Genomic DNA, 14,511 nt, shown 5'->3' with positions numbered 1-14,511 from the left:
TTTCCCCGCAAAATCAGTAATTGGAAGACTCTATTGAGCAGATCTACTTTGATACACATGGGATGCCCAGGAGTCGGCGTGGACTCCTTAGCAACTGGCATGTATAAACTCAAACTCTATCACCTACCAGGAATTACCGACTTCAGTTCCAGTTTCTCCTCCTCCACCATCTTAGTCTCAGCCACCTATGAAATCTTGACTACTTAGCCCACCCACCACTCTTTGAATTGCTTAGAATATTTAACACAGAATAGGAACAAAGCACAATTCCTCCTTCCATCTCACCCAGGCCTAATAAAAGTTAACCCCTTTCCCTGGTAATAATGGCACTACCAGCACCTAGTTCCTTAACTAAAATTCAGGAAATCCCAAAAGATGCCAAAGCATATGTAGAATAAACTCACCCATACCCCACACCCCATTTCTACATCCTGGTCTCAGTTACCATTAACTCATCACCTGAGTGAATGAAGGAATCGCCTATCTCTGCACTTCCATCCATTCCCAATTCCTCAAGATCTATTTCCACCACAGTAGTCTGTTATCTTTTTTTAAATAGGAAACAAACCAGATTATCTTATTCCTCTATTTCTATCCCTCTAGTGCAGCAGTTCTCAACCTGTGGGTTGCGACCACTTTGGGTGTTGAACGACCCATTACAGGTTTGCCCGATTCATAACAGTAGCAAAGTTACAGTTATGAAGTAGCAACAAAAACAATTTTATGGTTGGGGGAGTCACCATGACATGAGGAACTGTATTAAAGGTTCACAGCATCAGGAAGGTTGAAAACCACTGCTCTAGTGGCTTCCTTTGCACTTTTAATAAAATCCAAATTCTTACTTAGGTTTATCAAACCCTTTCTGATCTAACTCCTACCTACCACTCTCATCTTACCTCTTACTGCTCTCTAGACCCTAGTGAACCACATACTTTAGCCACCTGGGCATTTTATCTGTTCTTTATGCATACTGAACACATTCCATCCAGTGCCTTTTGCTATTTCCTCTGTCTGAAGTGTTCATCCCTTAATCTTGATATAGATGTAGGTAATGTCTCATCATTTATATGAGGGGGTGCCCCCTAAGAAAACAGAATTGCTCTGGGCAGAGTGGAGCTTTCATAGTACACATTTTTCCCACTAGGCGAGCATTGAGCCATCTGCACTGACTTAGTGCACCCAGTGGTGTCACCTGGGAAGGTTCTCCCCAGTAACAATGAATTTTTTTTGTAAAAGCAGTCTTGCTCAAACCTCGTGCCTTTGTGATGGCCAATTTAAGAGAACAGTGAGCGAGTGTGAAATTTTGTTTCCTGCTCGGGAAACATGCCGCAGAAACCATTGTGATGTTGAACACTGCTTACAAGGACAGCCCTATGGGAAAAACTAAAGTGTCTGAGTGGTTTTCTCATTTCAAAAAAAGGTGAAATGTCAACTGATGACAAACCTTCAACTTCCAGAACGGAGGAAAATGTCAACTCATAATCCATTTGGAGTTTGTTCCACAAGGTTAGACTATTAATCAAGCTTTCTATTTAGAGGTTCTGAAAAATTGCTTAACAGTGTGTGACAAAAAAAGGTCTGATTTGCAGTAGACAGGGGACATGACAATGCACCTGCACATGCATCCATCTTGGTGCATCAGCTTTTGGCAAAAAACAGTGCCTCCATGCACCTGACTCACCTGACCTTACTCTGTGCAACCTCTTTTTGTTTCTGAGAATGAAGAGGGACATGAAAGGACAGCAATTTGATGACAGAGAAGGTGAAGAGGAAAATTAGGGAGGTGCTGTCAGCCATCCAAACAGAGGAGTTTGAAAAATGGTTCCAAGAATGGAATCGCAGATTTGACAAATGTATTAAGTAATGGAGAAGACTTTGAAGGTGATATGGTTGTTTTGTAAAAAAAATTTTAACACATAGCTTTGGAAAAAAATTCCATTTTGGGGGTACCCCCTCGTACATCCCAGCTTTCATGTCATATACACTGACGTGTGTTTACTGAACTCACAATTTCAAATAGCCATCTAAAATTCTCCTATTCTCCTATGTGAATTTCTTAGGTAACACTGTCTATGAATTTACAGTTCATCTCTACAACTACAAGGTAAATGTCATAAGAGCAGAGAACTGGTATGTCTTGCTCCCACTGTATAGCACACATGTAAAACCAGGCTGGTGCACTGTAGACATTAAATAAACATAAGAAAAAACTAAATAATCATTTCCTTAGCATTCTCTTCACACTGAAAGGAAGTTGATTCTCTCCTCTTCTTTGCAGATAACCTTTTAATTATATTATGGGTTCTAATTCTTTCCACCTCTTCTGGAATTCCAATTCCCTAAAAAGGCCTTTTCCTCTTTAGTGTTTTCCCTTTTCTGAGATTGTTTTCTCCTCTGCCTTTAAACATACTCTCTCTCCCTCCTCTTGGTTTGAATGCAGTGGTGTTTTCAAGGGAGAAAAGAGCTGGGATTCAAAACTGTTCCATGGCATCCTATTAGGTTCTCAAAGGATATATATACATGGGAGCTTCAAAAGTTTGTGGGAAATTTGCACTAATTCTATTTTGAACTTTTTGAAACCCTCTCATAATACAGAGGACAGTCCAGGCAAATAGCTATCCCTCTCCATTACCTGAGGTTTTCAGATTAATCCCATCAAGTTTCAGTATATAGAAAAGATCTTGCTTTTCTCTCTGTCTTATAGCACCAACAGTAAAGTTGAGGAAAGTTTCATAAAGAGGGTTTTTGTCCAAGATAGAATTTTAAAAGAAAGAAAAAATCAAAGAAAAAATTCCGAAGGTACTTATTAAAAAACATTTGTAAATTCCTTTCCTCCTCCCATGAGAAATTTCAGCACCTGTAACTGTACCTTTGGAATCCTTTTACCCTAGAAGCATAGAGGTAGAGAAGAAAACTCCTGAGCTCCACTTTGTACATTTAATAAAATGCAAATTCTTACTCTAGTCTAGAGCTTGAGTACTTAACAAACTCTTAATATCACACTCCCAGAACAGATACAACTCCATTTCTATATCTTTCTCCGTTATTGCTTGAAATACTTTCTATTCCCTTTCTCTTCATTCAAAGAATCTTTCAACACCTCGGTGTGAATTTCATCTTCTATACAAAGATTTCTCTGATCATTAGCCAATAGTGAATTCTCCCTTCTCTGAACCCCACCTACCCTTAAGGATAAGTACCACAACTCACTATTTCATATGTACTTCCTCTGAAAGCACCCTTTATAGTACTCTTGCATCTTCTACAGCAACTAGCATAGTACATGATAGTTAACTCACTGCCGTCACGTCCATTCTGATTCACAGTAAAGGGAAGGGCAGAACTGCCCTGTGTGTGTTTCTGAGACTGTACCTCTTTATGGGAATAGAAGGCCCCCCTTTTTCCCATGGAGCGGCTGGTGGTTTTGACCTGCTGACCTTATGGTTAGTAGCCCAACGCATAACCCTATGCTACCAAAGCTCTTCCATGCTACATGGTGGATGCTAAATATCTGCCAATAGACTCAGATACAATTTATCACCACAGATGGAAAAGTCTACCACAAGTTCTAAAGAAAAAATGTCATGTATTCAGCAAATATTACAGAGAGTACATATTATGGACTGGGTACTGAGCCAATGCTAAGAGTATTAAGACATGGCCAATTCCAATTCACTGAGATTATATTATAAATAAACATTTAAACCCCCACATTTGAAGTTATAATATATCTTGATTTGGATAAAATTTCACTTGAACCTCAAATATTAAGATTTTTTCTGGAAGCCTCCATGACTGATGTTTGAAAAAGTTAGTCAATAAGCTTCTGGTGAGTTGTATTGCATCTAAGACTGCACTAAAAATACCAAAGTGGGACAGTAGAGGGAATAGGGCATAGGCTGGTGGAAGATAATCTAATAAGTACCTGCATATATACAATGGAATAAGGTAATCAAAACAAGATAAAGTTAATCAGAGATAACATATCAGTCTATTTAATAGATGGGGATAATGATCCTAAAATATATTCATTTGGGGGGGAATTACCAAGCTTAAAAAAAACTATATTAAAATCTCAGAAAGGATCAAAGGAATGATTTTTCACTTTTCTTCATCAATTCATATTTCATTGAACTGCAGATGAATAGTTATTGTCCCTTGTGCCTCACTGTGCCTATTGGATTTATTGTGCCTTGCCTGCTTTATAAGTCAATTGTTTGTGTAGTTCTTTTAAGAACTTCTCTCTTCTCTCTGATCAAAAAACTCCTTTGGGGAGGGGAAGTGGGGAGAGAGGACTCATTCACTAGCTACATGATTCACAGGTGCTATTTCTTCACATGTTAGTGCATCCTTTGCCATTCCTCTACACTCTCGGATTCTCAGATATTTCATCTCTGAGGGAAAAGGGAAGCAAGTACCAGCTCAAACAAGAAAAGCATTTGTTACTTTTTACATATCTGAAGAATAACAGAACGAAAACTCTTGGGGCAGTATTTTAGAGATGAAGGTGAAAAAAGAAAGGTACGGTATCTCTATGTCCTTTTAAGAAATTCAAATACCACATGGATTGCTGTCAATAAAGAGCTTCTACAGAGCCACAAGTAAGGCTTATTCATCTCTGGTTCCTTGAAGCTTTGCCCAACGCTCCATAAACCCTGAATGGCTACTGCCCCTGACATTCACGTCCACCTCAATCAGTAATTCTGAATACTGGCAATGACTCAAAAGGCAATTTATGTACTTTCAATTGGAGCTATGGTCCAGATAGCTGTGCGCTTGGAAGCTGCAACTGAATTGAATCACTGGCACAAATCCTTATCCAGCAAAGATATATATATACCCACATCATCAAGCTGATCTTGACTTATAGTGACCCTGGGTTTCCAAGGCTGTAAATCTCTATGGGAGCAGACAGCTATTCTTTCTCCCAAAGAGCAGCTGGTAGACTTAAACCCTGGACCATGTGGCTAGCAGCCCAACACTTACCCAACAGCAATGGTACCACCAGGGCTCCTTATACAAATGTATAAAATACCTAAATCCTTCAGAATCACATTGCTATCAGGAATGACATTATACAAAGAACAGATCCAGAATTGCATAAACAAGATAGCTCTCCAAAAAAAATTCGTGAGGGGTGAAGGGAGAAGGAGATTTGGTGGATGAACCAAGTAAGCCATTCAAAACAATCACGCTATAATCTGATTTCTGTAATGAAAAATACCTATCAATGTAAATCTTCACCTATATGTATATGTATACATATATGTATATATTTGCACGTATAAACTTGCATGTATCTATATATAGATAGATATCTGTAGATAGATCTATCTAGATAGATAGATATGAATAGACTCAGAGGATACACATAAAAATATGTATGGTGGTCTTGGAATTTAGTGGTTAAAACCTCAATTTCTTCCTTATCTGTTTTATAGAATTTTTTTTTATAAAAGCAACATCGATCAACTCAATGTTTTTAAGGCATAGTTAGCGCTTGCTAGAATAAATGCCCCCTACATTCTAGAAGTAAAGATAGTCCTTGCTTTGCAGGAAGAGTATGAAACTATAAAAGGACTAAACAGGCTTGAAGCAAGTAATGCTATCTTAATAATCAATGGGAATAATTCTGATTTTTTAGGACCTCTAAAAATGTAGCAAAACATTAATAACTCTCATATTATTATAAATGCATACAGAAATGAGAAATAGTAAAATAGTATCCTAGAAACATTTATATTAAAACCTTATTTTGAAGGGAGTGGGCTTCTTTGGGTTAAAAAAAAAAGCCAAACAAACAAACAAACAATCAAAAGTAGATTAATAGTGTTTGCCTTCTTCTTCACACACAATTTACAATATGAAGTGAATATTCTTTCCACACCTTTGCAAATTCTCATGCTCCTTTCCAAGTTTCTATCATTTTATCCTTTCTGCTTTTGATGTTGTAAAATATCTCTGATGTTGTAAAAGATCTTTAATGTACGGTTTTTCCCATTGTCTTATGCTTTTCAGTATTTTCATCCTTTTCATGGCAACCACTTTCCTCGGTTATTTGGATAAGTTAACTTTCCCCAGGTTCCTCTAGCTTCTATCAAGAAGTTCATGAATGATCAGTTAGCCCCAACTTCATGTACTATTTAATACTATATTATACTCTATTCAAATCTTACTTCCAGAATCATCACGTGTTGTTTCTTTATTACACTTTCCTTTTTTTGCTAACTCAATCACTCTTTCTATTACCTATACTGCGTCACGTAGGCTTATCACTGGGAGACAATACAACAACACACAGTACAACCTCTGAGAGTCCAACTTCAGTACTTGATGGGACTGCCATGTTCTTCCAGGTCTCACAGGTTTTCCACCTTGGACAGGATACAGACTTACCACTTTTTTTTTTCTTAACATTTTATTAGGGGCTCATACAACTGTCATCCCAATCCATACACACATCAATTGTGTAAAGCGCATTTGTACATCGTTTCTCAAATCACTCTTTTTAGTGGAAAATATTTGAGTTTTCTTTTTCTTACAGATTTCCACTTTACACAGGTTCTGGCAATCTCAAGTTTACAGTAATTTGTCTATGAGTAATCTGAATAACAGATACATAGTGACCAATCCCTACAGTTTTTTTTGTTTGTTAATGGTGTAAATGATTATAAAGCACATCTGAGATTTATTTATATAACAGGATCCCTGGTGGTATAGTGGGTTACACTGGATTGGTCAGCAGTTCGAATCCACCAGTCACTCGTAGGGAGGAAGATGAGGCTTTCTGCTCCCATAAACAGTTACAGTCTCAGAAACCCAGGGCCAGTTTGACCCTGTCCTACAAGGTCATTATAGGTAGAATCGAATCCTTGTCAGTGAGTGAGAGTAACCTATGTAGCAAGTTGTAGACTGAAGATCTATCAAAGAAGTTGGTACTTTACCCAATTGCTCACAGATAATATGCCCTACTAGCTGAAATTTGGGGCTATCAGAACCATACAAAGCAAGGATTATCTTTATATACAATTAAGATGCAAAATTATTTTATGAATTATATCCTGTCAATGGCTTGGCCACCATACTTTTCTATGACCAGTTCCAGACAGAATAAGTTAGTCAAAGAATTTTTTTAGAAGGATAATAACCAAAAACCAAACCCATCATCATTACATCGATTCAGATACATAGCGGGTCTCACAAGTTTCCCACCTATGACGGGGTGCAATCCTATGTAGGGTTTCTGAGGCTGTAAATCTTACAGGAACAGACAGTCTCATCTAACCTTATGGTTCGCAGTGAAATACCTAGCCCACAGTGCCACAAGGCCTCTGGAGATAGGAAGAACTTCAGAGATACATTAATCCATGGCTCTGATTTTACAGATAGGTTGGTTAAGGGCATCCAGAGATGTTACGTCATCTGCACAGCATCTAAATTGACTTGCGAATTTGAAGCAAGGAAATAAAAAGTGCTCTGCCTCCAAATTCCTCCATCCCACATCATAGTATCATTTTACTGAAGCAAGAAGTGTTCTTGGACTGAGATCAGCCGTTTGAATGTGCTTTGTCATGAATATACTCTTGTCATGGGGCTAGTTTGGGCAGTCCAGAAATCAAGACCGCCTCAAACTCTGCCAAATTAGGGCTGACCACACAGTCTGAAACAAAATCCAAACACCTCCACATAAGAGGACCAGAAATAATTTGACTACTCTCCAAAAGTCTTTAAACAGTTTCTTTGTTTAGTTTTTATGTTAAGGAACAGATATACATCAGTGGGTTTTCTTCTGTTTTGGATTTGAACTACATGACATCAGGAAGAAAAAAAGATCAAACTTTATAGAAATAAAAAGGCCAAAATATTTGACTCATAGCCTCTCCTAAAACATGAATATCTACAATTTATATTCTATCACAGAACGCTACCAACATTATTTTGATGTAGTCAGTGATACTATAATACATCATTTTTAATAGACAAGGACAATGCACATGTAAGTTAATAAAATAAGAAGTATGTAAACGTTTTAATATTTTTATACGGCTTCTTTTTATAACTTCTATATAACTTCATTTATACTCTATATAACTTCATTTAATCCTCATAATTTATGCTCTGAGCATTTCAAAGGCAATTTTGGAGTAGTGCTCATATTTTTATGAATGGACTCAGACTTCATGTTCATTCTATAGTTGTCTCTATTTCCTGAAATGGTCCATAATTTACAGTTTTGTTTTTATCTGTTTTGTATTCTGACCCTCCCAGACTCTAAGTGACCTTCCTATATTCTTTTAAAAAAATTTTAAGTAACAGGTTGCTAACCCTTTTTATCTCCTCTGATACTCACAAGAAATAAAAATTTTGTATCAAATTATTCTACAAAAGATATGCTTCAAAAAAGTAAACTTAGGGGACAGTAAGTTCATGTTATTGGTGGAGAAATAATTCATAAAAGGTAGGTTAGAATTCCTACACTGCTTGATCACTGTCATTAAACTGCATGTAAATCTGTTGAATTGTTGTGTAGTTTGCTGTGCATTTTCAAAAACAACAAGATTGAGTAAAAAAAACCACACAGATATTTCCTATAAGCTACAAAGCTTATATAAGTCATTTAGTTTTTGTATGCCATCCTTTAAACTTTGACATTATCAATTTCCTTCTTGTATAAATCACATCGAAAAAAGGTTCTAATGGCTAATTAACTTTTTTATAAATAATATCAGAATATCAATTTTTATATCATTAGGCTTAAAGACATTCCTCAAAGACTAAAAAGGAAATAAAAGAAACAATCTAACTCAGAAACCCAAGATTTTATACATATCAGCTTATTCAAATGAAAATAATGGGCTAGCTCTATTTTGTGAGCAAATATGGTGCCTCAGGTTTAAAAATATATAGTGCAAAATATTATATTTCACAGCAGAAAACTATTAGCAAAGTATATTGTTTCACCTTTAAGTAGTAAACCAAAAGTTCATTAAGGGCAGGATCAGCATTCAGATTAACAAGGAAACATTTATCATCTCCAACTTTGATTCCAGAAGACTGAAGAGATATTCCTAAACTCTCAAGCTGTTTCTGTCGCTCCTGTAAATAATTAGAGAAGCATTAATGTCACAGCTATTGAGTCACAGAGATATAAAAAAATTTTAAGTAGTTTTATTTCTAAAAATAAAAACCATTACAAATGGTAACTAAGTACAGTATACTGAGTTCTCAAATTTCATTCTTGAAAATATCAAACAACTTAAATTCATCTTTCTCATTTAATTCAGTATATATAAGAAAATGTGAATATCTGTTACTCAATTTTGTTCTTTCTAAAAAGCAAAGTTTTTAAGACATTCTCTTCCTAGGTATTTTCAGTGACTCCTTGGTCAGGACAGAGGTCAAGCTCCAGTAACAAAGTTCAGCAGGTCCTGCAATGTGGCCCAGTTGCTCTCCTCTCTATCTTCATTTCTTGTCACCGTTACTTTTAAATTCTGTACTGTAGTCACACGGAACATCTGTCAGGTCCCTTAAATAGTCAAGAATTCTCTCTTTAGCTTGCGAGTGTACATCTCTTCCTTCTATCTGAAGCATACATGTTACTACACTTTGTATAACAATGGTTTACTTACTCATTTCTCCCACACAGACTTCAAGTTCTCTGAGGACATGGACCCTATGTTACGTTCTAATCCTAGCACATAGTACAATGCATGGCACACAGCGAGCACTCAAAGAATTATGCAGTAAGGATTTACCAATATAAAACTTACATATGCATTCAATAACTATTTCCTAAGATTGTGATCCTTTATGCTTACCTCCCCTTAACCCATATAATATGGGAATGTTACAAAGATATAAACCCTATAATCCAAAGCTCTATGGTTAAGTTGTGTGAATCAGGGCAACGTCTGGTGTCTTTGAATATTTATGAACAGCAAGTAGTGATGAGTCACAGGCACAAAGGACCTTTGATTCTGAGGAAAGACAATAAATTAATGTGGCCCAATAATTTAGCTTGTGGTATAACTAAAATAAAACCTCAAAATGTTGCTATCCTAACTTATGGATACTGCAACTCGGTCTATACATGTTACTTACAAATACCCTATTTCCCCAAAGAAATAAAAAGGGTATTTGGTCCTGAGATCATGTGCCAAGGCTGTCTCCTAGCAAAATGAATCATAGGGTTTTTTCAGAAATTTTGAACAGTTTAAAAAAGAGATGGGAAGAATTTTCAGCACTCAATTCTAAGACATTTCTATTCTTGATACCCAAACCATGCTCATAAAATGAAGAAAGCAATTATTAGACCTTCTATAGCTCCTTCAGAGAGATAGGTTCTTTTACATGGAGATTTTTGGAAAATCATGAAAAGAATTATTCCCATAAGAAGTAGCATTTCTTTACATATGATATGGGGGAAATGCTCATGAATAATGCTAAATGAAAAAATACACGGAATTAGTACAGAATTTACTGTAAAATAATCCAGTGTAGGGACAGAGAAAAAAAATGAGACTGGCCATATGTTAATATTGAATGAAACTGGGTTATATGTACATATAGTTTTACTATGTCATTTTCTAACTTTTATTCATATTTGAAAAACTCTGTAATAAAAGTTTTTAAAATAAAATTAAATCCTAATTTGTACTTCTTTAAATATAATGTTCAGTTATGCTAAGAGAACTGCCTTACAACAATTATGCTTATTTCCAAATAGAACATTTAAAGATGGAATCTACTGCGTGACCCAAGCTGTATAGTCAATCCTTGATTGATAAGATGTGCCTGATATGTCAAACTGCACTCACAACCTTCTGTTTTGTTTTCGGTTTTGTTTGTTATCATTTATCATTTTCCTTATCATTAGTAATACATACTATACACAGAGGACTTCAAAATGTTAGTGGAAAAATTCTATTGTGTTTAAATTCCTTTTTTCAAAGATAAATTGGAAGGTCCCTTATACAATGGTAGCGCATGTAATCAGTTGATATAATTCTCAAATGTTCACTTATAGCTATTCAATGATGTAATGAATAGGTATATTAACAAAAGGCAATCATAGTGAACATTTTTGTAAAGGGCATTCAACTTATACATCAGAATCAACTTCAGACAATCAACACAGTACCAGAATTCCGCATAAATCATGACCTCTCTGTTCTACATATCCCTAGTTGACAGCAATAGAAATTTTTAACTTTGAAAAGGAAGAAGAAAAAGCTATACTGGGTAATAATTGTTATCTATCTCATAAGGCTTTTTAGAGGCTTAAACAAAATACTAATTTATGTGTATGAAAACAGACAGGTCACAATCATTCTGGGTCTGGTGGGCCACCATCGGGGATGCATTTCACAATAGGTCAATTATTGAAACATTACAAAATATCCTCAACTAAAAAGACTGAAATGAAAAGTATCAAATGAGGTAAATGTGTGTGGAGCTGCTTTGTTAAGAGTATCTTCAAAACCCTGAAAAATCTCCAATAAGCCAAAGAGCAGAATAAGTTTATAGAACAAATACTTAGCACAAAACACAAGTACGCAAGTATTATGATAGTAAGGCATTTGTGTAGAGCACTTTATAGAGACTTGTTGTTCAAAGCCAAAGACTATAAAGTGTTTATTTCATTAAAAAGTGTTTAAAAGATTACTCTGATACGAAAAAAGGGGAAAAGTTTTGCGTAGAACACTCAATCAGTTTTAAGTATATTAATGCTTTCCTTATCCTTCGAAATAATTATGTAAAGCAGTGACTCTCTTGGATCTGTTATTGAAGTTGTTTGCCAGTGGCCATCAAGTAAATCCTGTCTCAAAGCAACTCCAGGTATGACGGCACTACAATTTCAAGGGCATGACCTTTTGGAAATAGATCAGCAGACCTGTCTTCCAAGGCATTTTTGGGTAGGCTCAAATCACTCTACTGTTTGCACCACCCAAGGACTTCCTCTTGGATCTAGACCCCCATTAATACTTACCATCTGCAAAACTAAAATTCAAAAAGGAACCAGAAATGTCATCTGAGTCCATTGTGCAAACTGCCATGAGTGCTGTAGCTCCTAAATCAGGAAACACAAACCTGTGCGATCTCCTCTGTTTTTCTTAATTTCTCCTCCCAGGTCACAGTCATTTCCTGGATCAGCTTCTCTGATTCTTCCAGCCGGTCTTTTAGTTCAGGAGACTTCATTGCCTATAAACAAAAGATTTACTTCATGAAATATCTGCATGACATCACAAAATTAGCTAAATCTAAAAGGACGCAGTAACAATCTGCCTCATGTCAGCTCTCCAGCACACTAAGATGTTTGATCTACCTAAGACAGAAAAATGCACTTTCATTGATTCATCACACCTAGACTGCTGAGAACTACAAACTCATTTTAAGCTATCCAACATATGCATGAAAGGAAGACTTAAGTTTTTCCTTTTCCTCCAACCCATTGTGAGGACCAACTTAGATTTATAGAGATAAAAATATAAAGCTATTAAGAGCATAGTTTTTTAATTCCAATAGCTCACATGTCTACACTATTATACTTCGTTCATTCTCTTTTCGTTTTTCAGTTTTATTGGCACATAATCCAATTGTCAATCATACCAGCATGTCAAGAAGAATTGTACAATCCTTATCACAATTTCAGAACATTTTCGTTTTTCCCCTCCATGACTAAATGACCTTGAAAATGAGCTGTGCACTCACATTCCACTCTAGTGCTCCTTCTCTCTCCTGCCTTCACTGTTTACTCCTGAAATACCCTCCCTGTCTCCCACCCCCTCCCCCTACATCCCTTACAAATCCTTGCATCAGTTATTATATCTATGCATCCACTCCTTCTGTGCTTCATAAACTGTTACACCCAACAGAAACAGTAAAAAACAAATGAAAATGAAGTGGTAAGGATAAAACAACAGTAATATAAAAATAAAAATACCACAATGAGCAGAAAAGAAAAGACCTCCAACAATATTTCAAAAGCCAGGATCAAGCAAGAGATCTTTGTACCTAGAACAAATTCAGGTTTTAGAAGGAGGTCAACTGATCACACATCAAGTTTTATCCAGCCTTAGCAGGATTACAAAGATCTATGTTTGATAGTAAAACTTTTTCAGACCTTTGCCTCTGGCTAGAGAGGGTATCTGCCAGTGGCTTGATCTGACTAGATACTCTGCAAATGGGTTTGGGGTTCCTACTCGAGCCTCCCCAGCCTTCCACAAAGTGGGTGTTCACAATTTAATCTCTGACACTTTTCCCTTCTCCATTTTTGAATTTTGTACTTGTCACCTTTGGATCACACAAGCTGGTGTGCTTCTTTCAAGTGGACTTAGTTCACTCCTTACTTAGATGGCTAATTGTTTGAATACAAGACTTTAAGACCCCAGACACTATTCCGTTTGATAGTCAAGCACCATCTGCTCTCTCCACCACACTTTGCTGTAGCACTCTCTTTCTTCGCTGATCATTTCATGAAGGCAAGTATCGCGCTGGGCCACATTATCAAAACTAACTGTTCTTGGATTGGGGCTACAGTTACGTAGGCACCCAAAATCCACCTGCTTGCCCATAGAATATGTATGACTGGGGATTACTCTGGTGGTCATCTTAGGACAAAATCAAACCTTCATGTGACCCACTACATTAGCACCAGCAGCAAGCCAACCACCAAATAATCAAACAAACAGAGAGGGACAAACAAACTAAAGGCAGGAAAACAAAAACCAATATAAATAAAAAAGTAAAACACTGTCAATCATCCCCCTGGGGATAAGGCAATTGCACTGATAACATCAATTTTCCCAATGACACAGCACTTGGACACTGTCAGTGTGAGGAGTCTATGTGAGTACACATCCACCTTGGGTCACAGCCCATGAGTTGCTGCCCTGAACAGTTTGATCTCCCATTATATTGCGCTCTGTTTAAAGTTTGATGACAAAGAAAAACTTCCTAGATCAATTCTTCCATGCCTTGCTCATTCTCTTTAGGGATGACTTGGGATATTCAAGTATACAGACTAAATTTGTTAATATCAGGAAGACAGACACAAAACTGCAAAGAACTTCAATGAATTAAAATGATTCTCATAAAATACATAAGTCCAATGAGAAATTCACAAGCACAAGTGAGCAACTTGACTTTATTATATTTGCCAAAAATGTATATAATACAGATAATATAGGGAAGCATAAAATAGTCCAGTTCAATAGCACTTCAAAAGAAACAAGAGTGAAGACAATTTGATAGCTACAGTTGCTGTCATAGGGGAAGACACAGGGTAAAACAGGGCATTCATGGCCCTGCAGGGGACAACACCAGAGACACAGTGTGGAAATTGCACCTGATCTGATCCCGCCACACTGAGGCAAAGCACTGGGGGAGTGCAGCAGAATAACAAGGGAATGGAGCAGCAAGGTCCCCAGGGAATGCTGAAGGTGGACCTTAGGGCCAGGGCGTGGTACCCCAAGAGACTGGACTGGAAAATACTTCTAAAGGCCAGTGATC

General features: G+C 36.7%; 1 protein-coding gene across 1 annotated transcript in view; it reads right to left on the bottom strand.

The window, feature by feature from the left end:
• The window catches only part of KIF13B (kinesin family member 13B), a 268,551-nt gene that overhangs the window by 130,723 nt on the left and 123,317 nt on the right, over positions 1 to 14,511 (bottom strand). Inside the window, exons 12-13 of the mRNA XM_045286833.1 lie at positions 12,091 to 12,201; positions 8,962 to 9,096 (exon numbers count right to left, since the gene is read on the bottom strand). Of these exons, the coding sequence (XP_045142768.1) occupies positions 8,962 to 9,096; positions 12,091 to 12,201 (246 nt within the window). The remainder of the gene's footprint in view (positions 1 to 8,961; positions 9,097 to 12,090; positions 12,202 to 14,511) is intronic.

Source organism: Echinops telfairi, unplaced genomic scaffold (genome assembly GCF_000313985.2).
Source record: "Echinops telfairi isolate 266 unplaced genomic scaffold, ASM31398v2 ScPeMD7_9;HRSCAF=40, whole genome shotgun sequence".
Lineage (NCBI taxonomy): Eukaryota > Metazoa > Chordata > Mammalia > Afrosoricida > Tenrecidae > Echinops > Echinops telfairi.
This window is presented reverse-complemented; position numbering and strand designations above follow the sequence as displayed.